General features: G+C 43.8%; 1 protein-coding gene across 1 annotated transcript in view; it reads right to left on the reverse strand.

The window, feature by feature from the left end:
- The window catches only part of tmie (transmembrane inner ear), a 30,564-nt gene extending 5,971 nt beyond the window's left edge, over positions 1–24,593 (reverse strand). Inside the window, exons 1-2 of the mRNA XM_060926564.1 lie at positions 24,474–24,593; positions 3,078–3,195 (exon numbers count right to left, since the gene is read on the reverse strand). Of these exons, the coding sequence (XP_060782547.1) occupies positions 3,078–3,195; positions 24,474–24,593 (238 nt within the window). The remainder of the gene's footprint in view (positions 1–3,077; positions 3,196–24,473) is intronic.
- Between the last annotated feature and the right edge of the window lie 444 nt (positions 24,594–25,037).

Below are 25,037 nucleotides of genomic sequence, written 5' to 3' on the forward strand. Positions count from 1 at the left end.
AAAGTTTACTCCAGGGTACTGGAGAGGAGAATTCGACCAATAGTCGAACCTCGGCTCCAGGAGGAATAATGCGGTTTTCGTCCTGGTCGCGGAACACTGGACCAGCTCTATACCCTTCATAGGGTGCTCGAGGGTTCATGGGAGTTTGCCCAACCAGTCCACATGTGCTTTGTGGATCTGGAGAAGGCATTTGACCGTGTCCCCCGTGGTATACTGTGGGGGGTGCTTCGGGAGTATGGGGTTTGGGGCTCTTTGCTAAGGGCTGTCCGGTCCCTGTACGAACGGAGCAGGAGTCTGGTTCGCATTGCCGGCAGTAAGTCAGACCTGTTCCCAGTGCATGTTGGACTCCGGCAGGGCTGCCCTTTGTCACCGGTTCTGTTCATAATTTTTATGGACAGAATTTCTAGGCGCAGCCAGGGGCCGGAAGGAATCCTGTTTGGGAACCACAGGATTTCATCTCTGCTTTTTGCGGATGATGTTGTCCTGTTGGCTTCTTCAAACCAGGACCTTCAGCATGCACTGGGGTGGTTTGCAGTCGAGTGTGAAGCAGCTGGGATGAGAATCAGCACCTCCAAGTCCGAGGCCATGGTTCTCGACCGGAAAACGGTGGCTTGCCCTCTCCAGGTTGGTGGAGAAGTCCTGCCTCAAGTGGAGGAGTTTAAGTATCTTGGGATCTTGTTCACGAGTGAGGGAAAGATGGAGCGTGAGATCGACAGGCAGATCGGTGCAGCCTCCGCAGTGATGCGGTCGCTTTACCGGTCCGTCGTGGTGAAGAAGGAGCTGAGCCAAAAGGCGAAGCTCTCAATTTACCGGTCGATCTACGTTCCGACTCTCACCTGTGGTCATGAGCTTTGGGTAATGACCGAAAGAACAAGATCGCGGATACAAGCAGCTGAAATGAGTTTCCTTCGCAGGGTGGCTGGGCGCTCCCTTAGAGATCGGGTGAGAAGCACAGTCACTCGGGAGGAGCTCGGAGTAGAGCCGCTGCTCCTCCACATCGAGAGGAACCAGCTGAGGTGGCTCGGGCATCTTTTTCGGATGCCTCCTGGACGCCTCCCTGGGGAGGTCAGGGAAGACCCAGGACACGCTGGAGGGACTATGTCTCTCGGCTGGCCTGGGAACGCCTCGGTGTTCTTCCTGAGGAGCTGGCCGAGGTATCTGGGGAAAGGGAAGTTTGGGCTTCCATGCTTAGACTGCTGCCTCCGCGACCCGGTCCCGGATAAGCGGAAGAAGACGAGACGAGACAATTGTTACGATGGTAAAATCTGGTATAGCGCATGCTATTTTGCTCTGTTCCTGTTGTATTTCTTTAAAGCATTTCCTCTCACTGTTGCCTGTAAATATTTACATTTCGTTTAAGGAAAATTTTATCTCATCTCATCTCATTATCTCTAGCCGCTTTATCCTGTTCTGCAGTGCTAAGTGTAAATATTAACCTGGCCGAAAGTGCTATTTACGCTTGTTATCATGGTTACATCGTATCTCATTCTTTTACTAGATAACTAATCAGACACAAAACCTCTCATGATTACTGAGTAAAAGGGCAGAGCCAAATTCAAGTTAAATTTTATCAACCAATCACAAACTTGATCTTCACTAGCCATGCGACTTCTTCAGCTTAACGTAGTACTGACTTGAATTTTTTTTTTTAAATTAGTACGCAATATAAGAATTAGATAGATGTTAGCAACTTTGGCTTGTCATGTTTATTTTATAATATTTAAATAAAATAAGTTTCATAACTTTTTATTAAAGTTTTTGTTTTATATTTCCTTTACTACTGTATGTATAGCACTTTGGTGAACTTTCATTTTTTTACAAATATTATAAATAAAATGTATGTATTTACATAAACACAGTTATTTCTAAAGAACTAATGCTAATGTTAGCTAAGCTCTGGGGTGTTAGAGTGTAACCATGACAACAAATCTGAGTGCTAAGTGATTTAAACTAGGCTGATATTTAGGTTTACAAGAAAATGTAATTTTAAAAAAATGAAATAAATCACTAATCATCCATCCATTATCTGTAACCGCTTAAGGCCAATTTATGCTGACAATGCAGTCCTCGCAGATGGCATCGCAGATGGCGTCTGCGTAGCCCCCCCCCTTCGCAGATGCTCTGCGTGCACCTCCCAAAAATTGTGACCACCGCAGAAGCCTCGCAGACAGCGTCGCAGACAAGAGGGCTCTGATTGGTCCACTCTACATCCGCTGTACACACACTTCCGCTTCCCTACTTTCCCGGTTTGGTTTGGTTTCACGACCGCCATTTTTAAAAACACGAGCGAAGATGGAGCAGCACTAAGAGCGGTTGATCGAGGAAGTGAGGAAGTACGTACATCTATACGACTCCAGTTCTAGTCATTATAAGTAACCGGAGGATAAACACTCCACTAACCACACCCACCAACTACTCCTAGCGATTTCGTGACTTCGCGCCCCCTTGCGTTGTGGCGGTGAATAACACTGCGCACGCCTATTACTCCCCGCTCAACGATAAATTACAACTGTCTGCGAAAAGCTATCTGCGAAAGCCTTGTCGCAAGAGCATGCAGAGGCCCTTATCCTGTACAGGGTCGTGAGTGAGCTGGAGCCTATCCCAGCTGACTATGAGCAAGAGGCGGGGTTCACCCTGGACAAGTCACCAGATCATTGCAGGGCTGGTACATAGAGACAAACAACCATTCACACCTACGGTCAATTTAGAGCCACCAATTATCCTAACCTGCATGCCTTTGGACTGTGGGGGAAACTGGACCACCCAGAGGAAACCCACACAGACGTGGGGAGAACATGCAAACTCCACACAGAAAGGCTCCCATCAGCCACTGGGCTCGAACCCAGGACCTTCTTGCTGTGAGGTGAGAGTGCTAACCACTACACCACCGTGCCGCCCTTAATAAAGCACTAATATTTATTTATTTATTTATTTATTTACACACACCTTTATTGGCCCAGAGATGTCACTCTGCAACATCAGGTAAAAATTTTTTCCTTTTTAAAAAATATTGTAATAAAATGGTAACAAGCACGATTCCTGATTCAACAATGTCACATTCCTGTAAACAGACTTACTGACAGTGAGGGCAAACATGGAGAAAATCCCCACGACTTGCCAGAGACGAAGTCCCCAGAACACTACAGTCTCCGAGCCGATGGGGTCTGGCTTTGGTGGGGGGTCTGTGGGCAAGAGCTGAGAGATAGACAGACAGAGAGAGAGAAAGAAAGGTGAAGTAATTACTTTAGCTAATATAATATTACACAGGATAATAAAGTTTTCTCTCTATTACAGTTGTTTTAATTTGCATCATTGGTGATTACTTAAATCTTATTAGAAATGTTAAAGATATCAGTCTTCAGTCTGCATCTGAAGTAGAAACAACCACGCTGTATCCTTGTCATGGTTACACACAGTTACTTAAGGATGTCCGTCGTATCAGATGATGACAATCCTGCCTCTGCTACTTGTGAGTTCTCATGTGACTATAAAGTCCAATCCGTGAGCCATACTGCCTGCCGCAGACAGAACAGTTAAGGGCACTGACTGGGGGTATGGGTGTGGAACTGGCTTCATGTCTCTTCAAGTGTCTCCTGGTCCATCGGTCTCCTCGGTCCTCCTCAAGCTTCTGCACCCTTTGCTGACAGAGCTGCCGCCAGATGGAGCATGTCCTCCAGCTGGCTTGGGTTCAAACCAAACTTTTAGATAGTCGTCTTCAGTTGGTCTTTGTAATGTTTTTTCTGGCCCCCTGCCAGGCGGCAGCCAACATGTAGCTGGCCATTCAGCACCTTGTGAGGTAGGCATTCCTTCGGCATCCTGATGACGTGACCAAGCCAGCGAAGTTGGTGTTGGGTGAATGATGGCCTCCATACTGACGCAGTTGGTCTTGCAGAGGATTTCAGTATGGGGCACTCAGTCACTCCAGGTTATTCCCAGGATGCATTGGAGGCATCTGATATGGAAAGCCTCAAGCATCTTGAGGTGGTGACTGTACAGGGTCCACGCCTCACAGGTGTAGAGGAGATCTGTGATGACGACTGCCAGATAGACTGATATTTTGGTGTGGAGTTTGAGGTCTTTATTTTGGAAGACCCTTTTTCTGAGTCTGCCAAAGGAAGATGACACGTTTAATCCGGTTTTGTATCTCTCTGTCGATGCTGGAGTCGTCAGAAAGGAAACTGACCAAGTATTTGAAGGATACCACTATTGTAAGTGGTTTGTCGGAGACAGTGAAGGTTGGTGAGTGGAGTGGAGGAGTAGAGGCCCACTGGCATATTACTTCAGACTTGGCCACATTTATGGAAAGCCCCATCCTGCCATACACCTTTGCAGCAGCTGCAAGGGTGACTTGCAGTGCTTCTAGTGTATGGGCCACGACTGCACAGTCATTGGCATACTGTAGCTCACTGATGTGCTCAGATGTTGCTTTTGTGGCCGCTTAGAGCCTTTGGATATTAAACAAATTCCTGTCAAGTCTGAAGTCCAAGGTAATTCCGCTGTCTCTCTCGATGTCCTTGTGGAGCAGTAGTGTCACACACAGGAGGAAAATGCTAAAAAGAGCTGGAGCAAGGATGCACCCCTGATGTACACCAGTGCACACTCTGAATGGCTTGGATTACTGGCCTCTGATGGTCACACGTGCCATCATGCCTTCATGAAATTGCTGGAGGATGTTAACAAACCTTTGTGGGCAGCCAAACTTCAGAAGGATTTTCCATAGGATCTCCCTGTTAACTGTGTCGAAGGCCTTTGACAGGTTAATGAAGGCTATGAAGAGGTCTCGATGTTGCTCCCTACACTTCTCCTAGAGTTGCCGTGCTGTGACTACCATGTCCACAGTACTCCTGTTTCTCCTGAACCCACACTGAGACTCAGGCAGCAATTCCTCTGAGATGTTTTTCACCAGCCTCTGTAGCATAACTTTGGCCAGGACTTTTCCAGCAGCAGCCAGGAGTGATATGCCACGGCTGTTGCCACAGAGGGACTTGTCTCCTTTGCCTTTGAATATGGGGATGATGTTAGCATCCTTCCACTGCTGAGGGACTGTTTCGGTCTTCCATACGTGTGAGATAAAGAGGAAAAGTGCACGGGTGCAGAGGTAGCCTCCCTGTCTGAAGATCTCTGCAGGGATGTTGTCAGGGCCAGGGGTCTTTTTGTTCTTTAGCGACCTTACTGCACGATGAACCTCTTCAAGGGTTGGTAGATGGTCAAGGTCTTGGATGGTGGGGCGGACAGGTAGTTCATCCAGGACTGAGGGATTTGCTGGGGAGGGCTGGTTCAGCAGAGCTTGAAAGTGCTCTGCTCACCTTTTTGAGATCAGGTTCTGGTCCTTTATGAGGGTGATACCATCACCAGACTTCGGGGGGAGATGGAGCAGTTTCTTGGGCCATAGATCATTTTCACTGCATCATAAAAGTTGTACATATCATTTCTGTCAGCATGAGATTGTATTTCATTTGCCTTTGATATCCACCACTCATTCTGCAGGGCATGCAATCTTGACTGCACCTCTCTCCTGGATTCTTGCCATTTTTGCTGGAGAGCAGTTGATGTAGGATTTGTGAGGACAGCACTACATGCTTTGTGCATGCCTTTCAGTATGTAAGTTATTGTGCCCGTGTTGTCACAGAACCAGTCCTGTTGCTTTCTGCCTTTGTACCCGATGGATTGTGAAGCTGCCTCATAGAGCCTGGAGCTCACAGAATACCATTTCTCATCAGTGGAGTCATCTATGCTCAGGAGAAGCTCAATGTCTTCCAGGTTTTCAGCCAGACCAGGATGGAGGCTGTTCCGGATCTCAGCCTTTTTTAGCTGGATACAGTCCAGCTTCTTCTTTCTTGGCTTCTGGAGATGGACAGCAGAGCGTACTTTCAACAGGAGCCTGGTCATGATGAATCGGTGATCTGTCCAGCACTCAGCACCTCTCACTGCATGAGTGAGTAAGATGTCTTTTATCTCAGACCATCTCACAATGATGTAGTCCAGCAGGTGCCAATGTTTGGAGTGTGGGTGCATCCAGGATGACTTGTGTTTATTTTTGAGCTGGAAGAGTGTGTTTGTGATGGTCAGGCCATGCTCAGCACAGAGGCTTAGCAAATGCAGACCGTTGGCATTGACATGACAATTCCATGCCCAACAATGACACCACTCTATACCTTGTTGTCTTTCCCCACTCTAGCATTGAAATCGCCCAGCAAAAGGATCTTGTCTTCCTTGGGTATACGACAGAGAGCCTCATCTAGTGATTGATAGAAGCGGTCTGTCATGTCATCCCCTGATGGTAGTGTTGGTGCATAGGCACTTAGGAGGGTAGTATAGCGTTTCTTAGCCAGAGGGATCCTGAGTGACATGAGCCTTTCACTTATGCCAATCGGTGTTTCAGTGAATCTTGGTCGGAGGCTATTTTTTATTGCAAGTCCTACACCATGCTGGTATTGTCCTCCTGCAGGGTATCCCTTCCAGAAGAAGGTGTAGGTGTCCTCCTTCAGGGAGCCTTCATCCAGGAACCTTGTCTCACTCAGAGTGGCAATGGCAATGTTGTAGCGGTTGAGTTCCACTGCAATGAGTGCAGTTCTTCACTGAGGTCTTTCATCATTGGTGTCCAGCAGGGTTCGAATGTTCCATGTTGCCAGTTTAAGAGGGACAGTTCTTGCATTTATTTTGACCGCAGAGTGGAATGTCCCGATAGGTGCGGTAGCCTATCCAGAATACTCTGAGTGGGCAATGTTTAGGCCACCTTTTCTAGACCCTCCCCACTTGGTGTGAGCAGTGTGGCTCCTAAATAGGGCTGCTCAGTCACACAGGGGTCTGCCTAGAGCAGCTGCCACTCAGCCCAGCTGCTGGCAACCATAAATAGCCCTGTGCTGCTGGCGTGCAGGGATCTGACTAGGAGCTCCCAGTGCATTCAAACCTGCTCCTGTCACCAGACACCCTATCACCACCTGACTTTCCATTTCCGGTTGCTGGTCTCACCGAGGCAGAGGTGGATACCTGCACAGAGACATTATTTAGAGTGCCATTGGGGGTGCCCATGTCCCAGCAGCACTTCTTCACCGTGAGAGGGTGGGACCTGGTGGCGAGGGAAAGCCCAAGACGACCAGCACTTTTCCACAGCTGCAGGAGGCTGCTGGAACTCCAGTCTTTTGGAGAACCACCTGTCGCACGCCGCCACACATGTTCCTTTTCTCTCAGGGTGTGCTCCCCTAGCCTTTGCCATCTTCGACTTACCCACAAGGCAGCGGGACAGTGGTTGGCCAATGCAGGGCATGTCACTCCGTGTGAGCCTGTGCATTTGACCTCTGGGGACCACTGTAGCTCTGAAGATCACATACAGTTTATTACGGGATGGGGTTGTTCGCCCTATGCCCAACCCCCAACCTGGAGGACCAGGGATCATCTTAGTCTGGTCTCTACCCCTCGACCTGTCCAATATGATATACAGCAGAGCTCTCAGGCTCATCGAGACATGTAAGCTCCCATACCATGACAAGGTGATGTTCTGGTGGAGGTACACACAGTACATGTGGCTTGAAGGAGGTTTTAGATCTTATACCCACAGCTACAGGAAGCTAGCAGAGGAACACAACAGTGATGTGTGCTGAGTGCTGCTTCCACCAACAAGAGGATGGCTAACTCAACAGACAGCTACAGATACAGTAGAACCCAGACATGTGATGATAAACAAGCCAAGGTCATGCACAAATATACTGTACACATGATTCCTAAGATCAGAGGACAAATCCAAATATCCAGTGAAAAAGGCAAGGAAAGCATTAAACATGATGAGGCAATAACAATACACAGGGTCAGAACTTGGCAAGAGTTGGCAAGACTTCTCAATGAACATAATGCACCATGTGCTTTATATAGCCAATGAACAGGAAGTGGAAAGAGTGTGTGATAACTGAGAAGGAGCCTCAAGAATTGACAAGGTGGTGCCCTTGGGTGGTGTGGTGGAGAAATGGTAACAACCAGCACTGCTTTGTGCATACTAACATTATTTCATCCTGTAAATAAACAGAATCTGAAGGTCTACTCTGTGAGTAATATTAAGCTTCTTGGGAACACTGGAGATCAAACAAGAATGAATTTGAGGATTTAATCTCGTGGTGGGAGGTAGGGAAAGGGCAAATTAGGATTTACTGTCCTGGCACATTCATCATGGCACATTCATCAGCTGCAGAGAAGAGCACAATAGAAAGACTAGAAGAGGAAATCAAACTGGTTGAGGAAGAAATGAGAGATAGAAACAATCATAGTAATATTACAAAGCTAGAGAACAAGAGGAGAGCTCTAGGTTCCTTTCTACAGGAGAAAGCAAAGGGAGTCCTGGTAAAGGCACAGATCTCCATGCTCAAAGACAGGGATGCTCCTACGTCCTTTTTCTTTAAACTGGAAAGAAAGTGAGGGAACAAAATCTGATGTTGCACCTTAAGCAGCCCAATGGGGACATTACAGAGGACCCTGTCGAAATGAGAAAACTGGCTATGGATTTTTATGAGAATCTTTTCAGTGCTGGAACTTGCAACCCTTCTTCAGTTGAAGAGATGCATGAAGGACTACCTATGCTGAGGCTGGAACAAGTAACTTCTCTTGAAACTTGTATCATGATGGAGGAAATGTCAAAGGCAGTTCAGGAAATGCCATATGGATGCTCCTCTGTTATCGATGGCCTCCCGTCAGAATTTTATAAGAGTTTTTGGGGATTATTGGGAAAAGATTTATGGGAAGTCTTTATGGACTGTTTTAACTCTGGGATGCTACCTTTGAGTTGACAAGAGCAAGTCTCTCATTATTACTGAAAAAGGGGGACCTTGGGTTACTAAAAATTAGAGACCTGTCTCATTATTGTGTACTGATTACAAAATATAATCAAAATGCCTTTCAAATAGATTAAAAAGACATATAGACACAAAAGTACATGTATGATAATGGACAATCTATTTTTAATGTGGATATTATTGATTTATCAACCACTCAAGAACTCAATCTTTGTCTTTTATCCATCAATCAAGAGAAAGCTTGATGTTTGGATAAAACATCATGGTCAAGCTTCACCTTGACCAAACTTTTTTTTTTTTTTTAAACCATGAACAAGCTTCTGGCAGAATTTTGGTTGGATATTTCACGACTCTTCATGGTAGAATTGGTAGTTCAATTAAGTTTGTTTATTTTTTTGGCATGGACTCGACTTATAAGCATGGGCCATATATTTTCAATAGGGTTGAAGTCAGGGCTTGTTTTAAGTTTAATGTTAGCCTGCTTTGTCCTCCACAACCAGCTCTGATGTGTGTTTGGGTTCATTGTCCTGTTGTAACTCCCAAGACCCAAGTCATGTTCAAATTTCTGATGGTTATGCTGAAGAATTCTGAGGTAGTCCTCCTTTTTCATTATTCCATCCACTTTGTGCAATGAACCAGTTCCACTGGCAGCAAAACAGCCCCAGAGCATGATGATCCTACCACCAATAGCAGCTGATACAATGTCCCTCTGTACATGGTGGTCATTGTGGCCAAACAACTCAATCTTTGTCTCATCTGACCATACAGCTTTCCTCCAGAAGGCTTTTTCTTTGTCCATGTGGTCAGCTTCAAAATTTAATTAAGCTTTTAGGTGTCAATTTTGGAGCAGGGGGTTATTTCTTGGATAGCAGCCTCTTAGTCCATGGTGATCTGAACTGTAGACAGAGATCCATCAGCTTCCAGTTCATGGCAGGGCTGTGCCATGGTGGTTCCCAGGTTGTTCCTGACAATCCAAACCAATTTCCTTTCAGCTGAGAGTGACAGTTTGGGTTTTCTTGAAACAAAGTGGCTTGGCAAAGTGACTACACCTCACAATAACTTGCATACAGTTGTTTGAACTGATATTGGAATTTGCAGTTGTTTAGAAATGGCTCCAAGAGACATTCCGGAGTTGTGTACATCTGTGATCCTCTTTCTCAGATCTGCACTGAGCTCCTTGGACTTTCCCATTGTATTGTGTGTTGGTCAATCCAATAAGTGCTGTAAGCAAACCCTTTTTATGAAGGCACAGAGAAGCTACCAGCTGTAGTTAATCATGATCACAAACAGTAAGTTAAGAGCAGCGGCGCAGGAAGACATTGTCGGCAGGGGGTGCTGTGACGTGACCTGGGACATTTTTTTGAAGGGGGGTCTGGGGGTCCTCCCCCAGAAAATTTTGTATTTCTTAGATGCAATTTCCTGCATTTTAACCAATCAGGCGTCCAAAATCCTTTTAAGCTTGCAATTGCAATATTTCGTTAAACTGCCTACTACTTATAGGCCTAATCCGTAAAAACGACGTTTTTTTTTTTTTTGAGTGATGATGGAAGAATCTGAAGCCTGTCTGTCAATGACAATTCTCAGTTAACATGATTACAAAGGACAGGTTATTTTAGAAGCAGAAGTGCACAGCTGTGGTTTAACAGTCGCAGGTTTTACATCTGCTCTAGATAAACTGTAATTTTGCGCGCTGAAAAGCTGAACGTCAACGTCACGACAAAAAAAATTCTGATGGTCCACTAGGCTACATATTAAGTTATAAGTTTTAATTAAATCCTTTTTTAAATAACTAAAATGTAGCCCTCATCATCCTACATCTAAAACATGACATATAAAATCAGCAGAGCCAAATGAAAACAAATAAATAAACAAATATATTTTCACGTAAGTTTTGTTTTATGTTCATGTCAGTTTTGAGGGTCCACCACCAGGGGGTCAGTTTTGAGGGTCCACCACCACACCCCCCGCACCCCCGGTTCCCGTGCCGGTGGTTAAGAGACCTTGGCCTTAGCAAAATAAAAGACATTTTGGAAGTTTCAGCACCTCTGAATTAATAACCTAAGTGAGTGTATGTAAATTTTTGAACCTGTATGTATAATTTTGACCCTGTGTTGATTTCAGAAAACCCAAAGAAAATTAAAACTTGTGCACCAAATTCTAGTGTTTTTTAATTAAAGATGTATGCTGTACATTCTGCCATAAAAAAACATCACATCACCTCTAGCCGCTTTATCCTTCTACAGGGTCGCAGGCAAGCTGGAGCCTATCCCAGCTGACTACGGGCGAAAGGCGGGGTACACCCTGGACAAGTCGCCAGGTCATCACAGGGCTGACACATAGACACAGACAACCATTCACACTCACATTCACACCTACGCTCAATTTAGAGTCACCAGTTAACCTAACCTGCATGTCTTTGGACTGTGGGGGAAACCGGAGCACCCGGAGGAAACCCACGCGGACACGGGGAGAACATGCAAACTCCGCACAGAAAGGCCCTCGCCGGCCCCGGGGCTCGAACCCAGGACCTTCTTGCTGTGAGGCGACAGCGCTAACCACTACACCACCGTGCCGCCCATAAAAAAACAGTTCAAAGAAATTACTGAAAGCCCAAATATTGCCCTGACATTCATGTCACTGTATGTAAACTTCTGACCACAACTGTAGATCCTAGGGTAGACAGGAGGTGTCCTTTTTGCCAGGAAGAGGAAACTTTACAACATCTATGGTTAAAGTGTAGCAGATAAACTGGCACTGATTTAAGGGGGGTGCCCCCCCCAAAAAATATAGTTTTAGAATTGCAAATATCGAGATATGCCTGCCATTTTTTATTTAATTAATAAGGTTTTTAAAAATAAACAAAATAAATGGTTATGTGGGATTGAGCTGAAGAGTTTATGGTATAAATTTATATTTAATAGTAGGTCCTAGCTTAGGTTTTTTTTTTTTTGCTCGTGATATGAATGCAGTGAAAAGCAAGCTGGGTGAGTCCTTTTGGATTTTAACAGGGCAATTTGGCCTTTGAAGATCACAAAAATGTGCCCGGAAATAGCTGAGATGCCATCTGCAGGCATCTAAAGCCCTTCAGCTTCTGGGGCCCGAAAGCAGGCCCCAGACCCCCGGCTGCATTGTTCCGGGCCTTTGGCCCATCGTTCAGACAGGCTGAAATTTGGGCAGACAGACAACATGTGACAGTCTGCTTAAAATTCCTTATTTCCCACACTGTAATAACATACTGTATTCCTGGACTGCACTGTAGACTACATGTAAAGGGCATGCCGCATCCTTTTATGTTTATGGTATTGTTAACACGCATGTTCACAAGCCAAAATGATAAGATGCTGCAGCAGGCTTACTGCATACACACACGTGTCGGATGTCTGGCTACTGCTCTTATTCATTAATAGGGTATCCCTGTACTTACTATATCCTGTGTATGAACAGTGGTGCTTGAAAGTTTGTGAACCCTTTAGAATTTTCTATATTTCTGCATAAATATGGCCTAAAACATCATCAGATTTTCATACAAGTCCTAAAAGTAGATAAAGAGAACCCAGTTAAAAAAAATGAAACAAAAATATTATACTTGGTCACTTATTTATTGAGGAAAATGATCCAATATTGCATATCTGTGAGTGGCAAAAGTATGTGAACTTCTAGGATTAGCAGTTAATTTAGAAGAAGAAGAAACCTTTATTCGTCACATGCACACTTCAAGCACACTGAAATTCATCCTCTGCATTTAACCCATCTGAAGCAGTGAACACACGCACACACCCAGAGTAGTGGGCAGCCACACCAGAGCACCCGGGAAGCAGTCAGGGGTTCAATACCTCGCTCAAGGGCACCTCAGCCCAAGGCCGCCCCACGTCAACTTAACTGCATGCCTTTGGATTGTGGGGGAAACCGGAGCAATTTGAAGGGGAAATTAGAGTAAGGTGTTTTCAATCAAAGGGATGACAATTAGGTGTGAGTGGGCACCCTGTTTTATTTAAAGAACAGGGATCTATCAAAGTCTGATCTTCACAACACATGTTTGTGGAAGTGGATCATGGCATGAACAAAGGAGATTTCTGAGAACCTCAGAAAAAGTGTTGTTGGTGCTCATCATGCTGGAAAAGGTTACAAAACCATCTCTAAAGAGTTTGGACTCCACCAATCCACAGTCAGACAGATTGTGTACAAATGGAGGAAATTCAAGACCATTGTTACCCTCCCCAGGAGTGGTCAACCAACAAAGATCACTCCAAAAGCAAGGCGTGTAATAGTCAGCGAGGTCACAAAGGACCCCAGGGTAACTTCTAAGCAACTGAAGGCCTCTCTCACATTGGCTAATGTTAATGTTCATGAGTCCACCATCAGGAGAACACTGAACAACAATGGTGTGCATGGCAGGGTTGCAAGGAGAAAGACACTGCTCTCCAGAAAGAACATTGCTGCTCATCTGCAGTTTGCTAAAGATCACATGGACAAGCCAGAAGGCTATTGAAAAAATGTTTTGTGGATGGATGAGACCAAAATAAAACTTTTTGGTTTAAATGAGAAGCGTTATGTTTGGAGAAAGGAAAACACCACATTCCAGCATAAGAGCCTTATCCCATCTGTGAAACATGGTGGTGGTAGTATCATGGTTTGGGCCTGTTTTGCTGCATCTGGACCAGGACGGCTTGCCATCATTGATGGAACAATGAATTCTGAATTATACCAGCGAATTCTAAAGGAAAATGTCAGGACATCTGTCCATGAACTGAATCTCAAGAGAAGGTGGGTCATGCAGCAAGACAACGACCCTAAGCACACAAGTTGTTCTACCAAAGAATGGTTAAAGAAGAATAAAGTTAATGTTTTGGAATGGCCAAGTCAAAGTCCTGACCTTAATCCAATGGAAATGTTGTGGAAGGACCTGAAGCGAGCAGTTCATGTGAGGAAACCCACCATCATCTCAGAGTTGAAGCTGTTCTGTATGGAGGAACGGGCTAAAATTCCTCCAAGCCGGTGTGCAGGACTGATCAACAGTTACCAGAAATGTTTAGTTGCAGACAGTTATTGCTGCACAAGGGGGTCACACCAGATACTGAAAGCAAAGGGTCACATACTTTTGCCGCTCACAGATATGTAATAGTGGATCATTTTCCTCAATAAATAAATGACCAAGTATAATATTTTTGTCTCATTTGTTTAACTGTGTTCTCTTTATCTACTTTTAGGACTTGTGTGAAAATCTGATGATGTTTTAGGTCATATTTATGCAGAAATATAGAAAATTCTAAAGGGGTCACAAACTTTCAAGCACCACTGTACATGGTACACATGCCTCACTTTGATTTTTACGGCAACAGCTGGATAGGTCTGTGAGAGATGTTGATTTTTGAAACAGCTCTGAAGAATATCTGCTTTGAATCCCCCGAGTCTTGGGAAATGAGCCTCTGAGGGGCCCCAGGACCCTCACCTTTACTGAGTTGACGCCCCCCCTTCCCATTTTCCTGGATCCGCCCCTGGGTTAAGAAGTCCGTTTGGTTTATTGCAGGAATGGTTCAGGGATTTTGAAGAGCAGTTATGTGAGGTCATTTTCATTTTTAGTCTAAAATACAGTGCATCAAATCAAAGGCAGATCAGCCTATTTAATTTTTAGATAGGTCAGGATAAAATGAGTATTTGGCTTACGAGGAGAAATAAAAAGGGGTCATTGACCCTGTTTTCACGACCAAAGGTTTAATGGCAGTTTGGTTGAAAATATAGTTTGCATATTATAAAATAATCTCATCGCATCTCGTTGCTTTGAGGGGTCATTGCATCTCTAGTCGCTTTATCCTGTTCTACAGGGTCGCAGGCGAGCTGGAGCCTATCCCAACTGACTACGGGCGAAAGGCGGGGTACACCCTGGACAAGTCGCCAGGTCATCACAGGGCTGACACATAGACACAGACAACCATTCACACTCACATTCACACCTACGGTCAATTTAGAGTCACCAGTTAACCTAACCTGCATGTCTTTGGATGTATTGAAAATGGTGTTTAAACTAAAGTGGTTGTGCCAATAGAGGATTGGTTAAAGGTCTCTCACTCTCTCTCTCTCTCTTTCCCCTGGTGTTTATTTTCATCACAGTCAATGCTAGTCACTCAAGCATGAAAGCGTATACCTGGATCCATCACGATTTCTCTCCTCTGACCTTTAACATTTCGCTGCTCTGTTTCTCTGAGGACTCAGTGACTATTAGCAAATCACAAAACAAATAAAATCAAATAAGCAAATGATAATACAAAGTACGAATTTCATCTTTTATATTAACAAGAGACTTTTAAAGCCAAAATGATCCAAACTAAGGGATAACACGAATGAACAGATACTTAACCTAGATAAAAACTTCAAGTTTATTCACAGTACATACAACCCCAATTCCAAAAAAGTTGGAACAGAGTACAAATTGTAAATAAAAACGGAATGCAATAATTTACAAATCTCAAAAACTGATATTGTATTCACAATAGAACATAGACAACATATGAAATGTCGAAAGTGAGACATTTTGAAATTTCATGCCAAATATTGGCTCATTTGAAATTTCATGCCAGCAACACATCTCAAAAAAGTTGGGACAGGGGCAATAAGAGGCTGGAAAAGTTAAAGGTACAAAAAAGGAACAGCTGGAGGACCAAATTGCAACTCATTAGGTCAATTGGCAATAGGTCATTAACATGACTGGGTATAAAAAGAGCATCTTGGAGTGGCAGCGGCTCTCAGAAGTAAAGATGGGAAGAGGATCACCAATCCCCCTAATTCTGCGCCGACAAATAGTGGAGCAATATCAGAAAGGAGTTCGACAGTGTAAAATTGCAAAGAGTTTGAACATATCATCATCTACAGTGCATAATATCATCAAAAGATTCAGAGAATCTGGAAAAATCTCTGTGCGTAAGGGTCAAGGCCGGAAAACCATACTGGGTGCCCGTGATCTTCAGGCCCTTAGACGGCACTGCATCACATACAGGCATGCTTCTGTATTGGAAATCACAAAATGGGCTCAGGAATATTTCCAGAGAACATTATCTGCGAACACAATTCACCGTGCCATCCGCCGTTGCCAGCTAAAACTCTATAGTTCAAAGAAGAAGCCATATCTAAACATGATCCAGAAGCGCAGACGTCTTCTCTGGGCCAAGGCTCATTTAAAATGGACTGTGGCAAAGTGGAAAACTGTTCTGTGGTCAGACGAATCAAAATTTGAAGTTCTTTATGGAAATCAGGGACGCCGTGTCATTCGGACTAAAGAGGAGAAGGACGACCCAAGTTGTTATCAGCGCTCAGTTCAGAAGCCTGCATCTCTGATGGTATGGGGTTGCATTAGTGCGTGTGGCATGGGCAGCTTACACATCTGGAAAGACACCATCAATGCTGAAAGGTATATCCAGGTTCTAGAGCAACATATGCTCCCTTCCAGACGACGTCTCTTTCAGGGAAGACCTTGCATTTTCCAACATGACAATGCCAAACCACATACTGCATCTATTACAGCATCATGGCTGCGTAGAAGAAGGGTCCGGGTACTGAACTGGCCAGCCTGCAGTCCAGATCTTTCACCCATAGAAAACATTTGGCGCATCATAAAACGCAAGATACGACAAAAAAGACCTAAGACAGTTGAGCAACTAGAATCCTACATTAGACAAGAATGGGTTAACATTCCTATCCCTAAACTTGAGCAACTTGTCTCCTCAGTCCCCAGACATTTACAGACTGTTGTAAAAAGAAAAGGGGATGTCTCACAGTGGGAAACATGGCCTTGTCCCAACTTTTTTGAGATGTGTTGTTGTCATGAAAATTAAAATCACCTAATTTTTCTCTTTAAATGATACATTTTCTCAGTTTAAACATTTGATATGTCATCTATGTTCTAGGGGCGGCACGGTGGTGTAGTGGTTAGCGCTGTCGCCTCACAGCAAGAAGGTCCTGGGTTCGAGCCCCGGGGCCGGCGAGGGCCTTTCTGTGCGGAGTTTGCATGTTCTCCCCGTGTCCGCGTGGGTTTCCTCCGGGTGCTCCGGTTTCCCCCACAGTCCAAAGACATGCAGGTTAGGTTAACTGGTGACTCTAAATTGAGCGTAGGTGTGAATGTGAGTGTGAATGGTTGTCTGTGTCTATGTGTCAGCCCTGTGATGACCTGGCGACTTGTCCAGGGTGTACCCTGCCTTTCGCCCGTAGTCAGCTGGGATAGGCTCCAGCTTGCCTGCGACCCTGTAGAAGGATAAAGCGGCTAGAGATAATGAGATGAGATGAGATCTATGTTCTATTCTGAATAAAATATGGAATTTTGAAACTTCCACATCATTGCATTCCGTTTTTATTTACAATTTGTACTTTGTCCCAACTTTTTTGGAATCGGGGTTGTAATTAATAATTATCAGTGCTGTAGTTTAATTACATTTAACAGGTTTATAGCTAATGCTAAATCACACAACTGATGTTAATAATATTTGTTCTCTTTTCTGTAACACAGTTGTCTCAAGTGCAAGTTTTATCTGTTATCTTTTATTTAAAAACAACATAAACATTTTTAGAAAAATAAAAAAATTACCTTTTTAAAAAAATGGCCATTTTGATTTGAAGTTGTCTTTCAGTTTATTTCTTGTTTTTTTAACATTAAAAAATGTAATAACATTCACATTTGTCAAATATTAAAAATAATAATAATTAGTAGTAGTAGTAGTAGTAGTCATAGTAGTAGCAGTAGCAGCAGCAACAGCAGCAGCAATGTAATATTAAATAATTATTATTTAATAAGAATTATTAAATAAGAATAAGATCTGATCTGCTTTAATATCAACAGATCTTCATTTAAGGTACGTGAATCTTTTCATCATGGCACATCTTCAGCCTGTTCGGTGTGCTGAGTGCAGGATGTTTAGTCATTCTTCCTCCGTCACTAGCGATAGCTCTATTAGCTTTACTTGTGATAAGTGCAGATTAGTTAGCTCTCTGACGGAGAAGATTACAGTGCTAGAAGTGCGTGTCCAGGCTTTAGAGCAGGTTAGTGAGCAGGAGAACAGTGTAGTTTCTGTTAGGGAAAGTCTGGACGCCCTAGGTGGAGTTAGCAATCCCCCAACTCCGGCATTAGAGCCCTTACAGCGGGGCGAATGGGTGACGGCTCGGCGGCATAAGCGTAGAGCCAAAGCTACCGCTGAGGCTCGCCCACGGGAGCACCACTCCTCTCCGCGTCACGTGTCGAACAGGTTTGCTCTCCTTAGTGATGCACCCACTGAGAAACCTGAAAGAGCTCTGGTTATAGGGGACTCTATCATACGGCACGTGAAATTAGCTCAGCCTTTAGGGGCACCAGCAGCTTTAGTCAGGTGTATACTGGGAGCCAGGGCGCCAGACATAGCAGGTAATCTTAGGGTCCTAGGCAAGCACAGGTTCTCAAAGATAGTTATCCATGCAGGAGCTAATGATATACGCCTTCGTCAGTCTGAGGTTACTGAGAGTAACTTTGTAGAGGTGTTTAAATTAGCGAAGGCGATGTCCGATGCTGTAGTATGCTCTGGCCCCATCCCAATGTGGCGTGGCGATGTAGCTTACAGCAGGTTATGGTCGCTGAACTGCTGGCTGTCCAGGTGGTGATCTGAAAACAGTGTGGGCTTTATAGATAATTGGGCTAATTTTGAGGGCACTGCTGGCCTGTTAGGGCGGGACGGTATCCATCCCACTCGGGAAGGTGCTGCTCTCATTTCCTGCAGCATAGGTCATAGTCTCAGAACAGGCCTAGTTAATTTCTGACAATCCAGAGCCAAGGCCAGGGAGCAGACGAACAGGCCAAACCGACTGTCTGCTAGCTGCACAGAGTCGTCAATCAGGGTCCACTACATCGAGACTGTGTCTGTTCCCCGAGCTCAACAAAAAGGTAGAAATATTCAGAGAGTTTGTTCCAGTAACCCAATCAATATAAAATTAGATCATACTGACTGTACAGCGGCTGCCGGCACCTTTGATCTAAAGGTGGGGCTATTAAATATTAGATCTCTTACATCTAAAGCGCTAATGGTTAATGAACTCATTACTGATCAGGAGTTTAATGTACTGTGTTTAACTGAAACATGGATTAAGCCAAATGAATATATAGCATTAAATGAAGCGAGTCCTCCTGGATACAGTTATATACACCAGCCTCGTCTAACTGGCAGAGGAGGCGGCGGTGCGGTTATTTATAATGATTATCTAGGTGTAACACGGCGGCACGATGGTGTAGTGGTTAGCGCTGTCGCCTCACAGCAAGAAGGTCCTGGGTTCGAGCCCCGGGGCCGGCGAGGGCCTTTCTGTGTGGAGTTTGCATGTTGTCCGCGTGGGTTTTCTCCGGGTGCTCCGGTTTCCCCCACAGTCCAAAGGCATGCAGGTTAGGTTAACTGGTGACTCTAAATTGACCGTAGGTGTGAATGGTTGTCTGTGTCTATGTGTCAGCCCTGTGATGACCTGGCGACTTGTCCAGGGTGTACCCCGCCTTTCGCCTGTAGTCAGCTGGGATAGGCTCCAGCTTGCTTGCGACCCTGTAGAAGGATAAAGCGGCTAGAGATAATGAGATGAGATCTAGGTGTAACACAAAAACCTGGTTATAAATTTAATACATTTGAAGTTCTTCATACTCATATAATGTATGTAGCCTCGAAAAATAAGTCTACCCAGTTAATTCCATTGCTTATTATTTACAGGCCCCTGGGGCCATATTCTGAGTTTCTTTCTGAATTTGCAGATTTTATCTCAGATCTGGTTATTTCCTTAGACAAAGCTTTAGTTGTTGGAGATTTTAATATTCACTTCGATAACCCAGAAGACCCTTTAAAAACAGCATTTGTGTCCATTTTAGATTCAGTAGGGATTAATCAGAATGTCATAGGACCGACCCATAATGGTGGTCACACCCTCGATCTGATAATAACATTCAGATTAAACGTAGACAATATAGTCACACTTCCACAGTCTGAAGTTATCTCAGATCATTATCTCATCTCATTCAAAATATATCTGAGTAATAATATACGCACCTCACCACGCTACTGTATTAAACGTCCTTTCACGTCAACTACTGCACAGAGCTTTATAAATGATCTCCCAGAGTTATCAACTTTGATTGGGTCACTGTCAGCCCCTGCAGAACTCGATCAGGCAACTGAATGCTTAGAGTCAACATTCCGCCATACCTTAGATAATGTAGCTCCTCTAAAAAGGAAAATGGTCAGAGACAAAAAATTAGCACCCTGGTATAATGATGACACTCGCACATTAAAACAGACCACTCGAAAATTGGAATGTAAATGGCGTCAAACAAAATTGGTAGTGTTCAAATTAGCGTGGAAGGAGAGCTTCCTGAAGTATAGAAAAGCTCTTAGTGCTGTGAGATCAACATATTTCTCCTCCCTAATAGAAGATAACAAAAATAATCCTAGATTCCTATTTAATACTGTAGCAAAATTAACCAGGAATAAGTCCACTATCAACACATGCACACCTGCAGTATGTAGTAGCAACGACTTCATGAATTTTTTTAATGAGAAAATTGAGAATATCCGACAAAAAATTCAAACTACTAATTTAAGGTCAGACAATGTAAGTGACCCTGTAGTTAACAATATAACTGTATCAGATCATCAGTTAGAATGTTTTACTCCCCTAAAAGAAACTGAATTACTTTCATTAATCTCTACATCAAAAGCCTCAACTTGTGTACTAGATCCCTTACCGACACATCTATTCAAACAGATAATGCCTGGAGTAATTGAACCGCTTCTAAAAATAATAAATTCTTCTCTTATGATTGGCTATGTACCCAAATCCTTTAAACTAGCAGTTATCAAACCCCTGATTAAAAAACCTGACCTTGATCCCTGTCAGCTGTCCAATTATCGGCCAATATCAAACCTCCCCTTTATCTCCAAGATCCTTGAAAAAGCTGTGGCACAGCAGTTATGCTCATATTTACATAGGAATAACATCCATGAAATGTATCAGTCAGGATTTAGACCTCATCATAGCACAGAGACAGCACTGGTTAAAGTAGTAAACGACCTACTGTTGGCGTCTGATCAGGGCTGTGTCTCGCTGCTTGTGTTGCTTGACCTTAGTGCAGCATTTGATACCACTGATCATTCCATTCTTCTGGATAGACTAAAAAATGTTGTGGGAGTTAAGGGAATGGCCCTCTCCTGGCTCAGCTCTTATTTAACTGATCGTTATCAGTATGTTGATATAAATGGTGATATTTCTAGACGTACCGAGGTAAAGTTTGGTGTTCCACAAGGTTCTGTCTTGGGTCCACTGCTTTTTTTCTCTATATATGTTACCTCTGGGCGATATTATTCGTAAACATTGTATTAGTTCCCACTGTTATGCTGATGACACACAGTTGTATGTCTCTGCAAAACCTGATGAGAGACACCAGCTTAATAGAATTGAGGAATGTGTGAAGGACATTAGACACTGGATGCTTATTAATTTCCTTCTGCTTAACTCTGACAAGACTGAAGTACTTGTACTAGGACCACATACAGCTAGAAGTAAGTTTTCTGATTCCACAGTAACTCTGGATGGCCTTTCTGTTTCTTCACGTGCAGCAGTAAAAGACCTCGGAGTGATTATTGACCCCAGTCTTTCATTCGAAACTCACATTGATAACATCACCCGGATAGCTTTCTTTCATCTCAGAAATATTGCAAAGATAAGAAATTTAATGTCATTGCATGATGCAGAAAAACTAGTCCATGCTTTCGTTCCCTCCAGGTTGGATTATTGTAATGCCTTACTGTCTGGATGCTCCAATAAGTGCATAAACAAGCTCCAGTTAGTTCAAAATGCAGCAGCAAGAGTCCTTACTAGAACTAGAAAATATGACCACATCACGCCTGTCTTATCCACACTGCATTGGCTCCCAATCAAATTTTATATTGATTATAAAATACTACTATTGACCTTTAAAGCACTAAATGGTCTCGCACCACAGTACCTGAGTGAACTTCTGCTCCTCTATGACCCGCCACGCCTACTTAGATCAAAAGGTGCAGGCTATCTGCTGGTACCTCGTATAGTGAAGGCTACATCAGGGGGCGGAGCCTTTTCTTACAAAGCCCCACTGTTATGGAACAGCCTTCCAAGTAGTGTTCGGGAATCAGACACAGTCTCAGCATTTAAGTCTCGGCTGAAAACATATCTGTTTAGTCAAGCCTTGTGTTAATGGTGTTTATGAGGTAAAGGTGTAGATCTGGAGGATCCTCAGACAGAGTGTTTTGGTAAACTGGGATGTATGGATGCTGTCAGTCCCCACTCGCTTGCTCACTCGAGTTTGTTGACGGTGTAGTGGCTGCTGCTTTATGTCCCGGGGCTCCCTCATGCCTGTGTTACCTTCTGGCTCTCTCCTTTTAGTTATGCTGTCATAGTTAGTTGCCGGAGTCCCTGCTTGTACTCGGTGCAATATGTATACTGTTCCTACTTATTCAGGTGACATTGGGCATACCTAACCACCTGTGTTTTCTTTCCCTCCCCCCCACCCCAAATCTGTCCCTCTGAGTTACATGGAGTCAACAGGAAATCTTTAGGTGGAGAGGGTGGAGACCTCGACTGGCTATCGTAGCCTGCAGGGAATCGGCCGTCAGACATTCTGTCGCATGTCCCAGACCCGGTGAAATGTAACTGAATTGTTTTGGCCAGCCCTAAGGGTCCCATCTGCATCTCATCATTGCTGAGGAGTGTGCTCCCATCACCCAATCAAGCATCCAGCCAGAGCAGGTCATGATATATTTTACCATATTAACATGCCATTGTTGTGTGTTATGCCTGATGTAAAGACTCTCGTCTCTGCGAGCCTACCACACAGATTTAATACTTGTCATTTTTAGGGCATACCTAACAACGTGTTTTCTTTCTCTCTCTCTCTTCCCCCCCCCCCATCTGTCCATCTGAGTTACATGTTGATCCTGGGATTGAGATGCTGGCCTCTTCTGCCCCTCGGACCTGTTTGATCCATCCTGGTGCCCTGTGTCTGGTCGGAGTTTTATCGCCCCACTCCTGTGAAGGACGGCCCCATGAGGACAGTTGAGGGTTATACCTGTTAAAACTGTTAATGTTATAGTCAGGCTGTCTGTTGTTGCCCAAATGAGGATGGGTTCCCTTTTGAGTCTGGTTCCTCTCGAGGTTTCTTCCTCATGTCGTCTGAGGGAGTTTTTCCTTGCCACCGTCGCCACAGGCTTGCTCATTGGGGATAGATTAGGGATAAAATTAGCTCATGTTTTAAGTCGTTCAAATTCTGTAAAGCTGCTTTGCGACAATGTTTATTGTTAAAAGCACTATACAAATAAACTTGATTTGATTTATTAATAATAATTATTTCATAATTATTTACAATTATTATTATTATTATTATTATTATTATTATTATTATTATTAAATTAAAGCAAAATAATAATCCTTAAGCCAAAATAATAATTTAAAAAGTGGTCCATTTTGATTTAGATTGTCTTTCAATTTAGAGTTTTTTAAAATTAAACATTTAATTAAATACACAGTAATATACATATAGATCATTGAATTAAATAATTTATGGAATTAAAATAATGTATTTTTAAAGACCTGATTTTAAATATTAAAAACATTGCTTAGGCAAATTGAATTATTGTATCTTACCAATTCAAATCAGTTTATTCCTGTAGCACTTTTAACAAGAGACGATGTTGCAAAACGAAGATAATCATCATAATCAAGCTTACATGTTTTCCTCAAAGCTTATAATCATCTCATAAATAAACACATCTCACAAAACAAAGTGTCTACCTGCTAAATAAAATGCTAAAATGAAAACGTATTCACAAGTGCACACACACACACACACACACACACACGTGTGTGTGTGTGTGTGTGTGTGTGTATCTTATGTACATAGGCAGTTAGGCAGTTACATGTCATATGTTTTCAGGACTGGTTAGAGAACCACTGTTCTAGAACTTTATGAACTCCAAATTGAGCACGGTAATTAGTTTTCAAGAAACATTCAGAACATTCTAGAAATACTGGAAGTTAAGAACACTGTAGAGATCTTTTGGAGAACCCCAAACCCCTTCTAAACCTTCAGCATATGGTGTTTTCTTTGTCGTGTTTTAGAGCAATGAAGTCCTCAGGTCATCAGTTTGAAGGTTCTAGAACATGTGGAACATATGTAGGGTCCTGAGAACTGGTTAGAGAGCCACTGTTCTAGAACACTACACTGACTTCTTCAACAGCTGTGAGAACATCCAGAGCATTTCTAGAGCCTTCTAACCACTCTCAAACCCCTTTAGAACACTATAAAGCCTTCTCGAACCCTCAACCATCTCTACATGATTCAAACCTATGATCAAATGTGGCTCTTTATAGAACCGTTCATGAAGGGTTTAAAGATTTTTGTTATTTCTCAGAGTTAGTGAAGCTCTGAATATTTGCAGTATCGTATTTTTTTCTCTCACGTGGAAACCAACAATCACGTTTAGCTGACGCAGAGCCGATGTGTACAACGTGCCATCTGCCGCTGCTGCATCGTGTTTTTATCTGTTCCTGTTCTAATGGTTCTGTGGCAGTTTTATGGCCGGTTCCAGCTGCTGAGGTACTTTACTTCTGTTTCTGTAATGGAGGAAGAGGAAGAAATGACAGAGGAAGAACAGATGATTAGAGGAAGTAGAGTCTTACCGCTGGATCAGGGATTTGGGCAGCAGCGTTGAAGACATAATGGGAAACCAGAACCGCACCGGCACGCACCACAGCCGGGACCAGTGCCGGAGGAGGATGTGTAGGCCAGTCCATCGCCATTCCCTCTCTCTCTGCAGCAGCAGGTTGATTAATAGCCCGACAGGGTGAAAGTGCCACCCTTTCTCCTCTCCTTTGTTTTTTTTCTTCTTTCCTTCTCTTCTTTGCACTCGTCCTGCCCTCTGTTACCTCCTCCACCTTCCTCCTCGTCCTCTTTCTGTTCCTCCTCACAGACGAGAGCCTCGAGTGCCACAGCCAGCCTGCTGCTGAATGGCCATTAATTAATTAATGACCCGGTGTCATTTACAGCCTGCGCCGCAGGGGATTGTGGGAGCTTTACGGCAGCGGAGAAGGAGGGGCTGGAAAATGGAGGGAACAGAAAGAGGAGTGAGGCATCAGGTGCCATGTTCGGACTCGTATTGACTGTGTGTTGTGATAAAATGACATCATTGTCACATATAAACTCATACACCATGATCTTTCACTACACAACACAAACTGATTATT

The sequence above is a fragment of the Neoarius graeffei genome, chromosome 1, assembly GCF_027579695.1.
Source record: "Neoarius graeffei isolate fNeoGra1 chromosome 1, fNeoGra1.pri, whole genome shotgun sequence".
Classification (NCBI taxonomy): domain Eukaryota; kingdom Metazoa; phylum Chordata; class Actinopteri; order Siluriformes; family Ariidae; genus Neoarius; species Neoarius graeffei.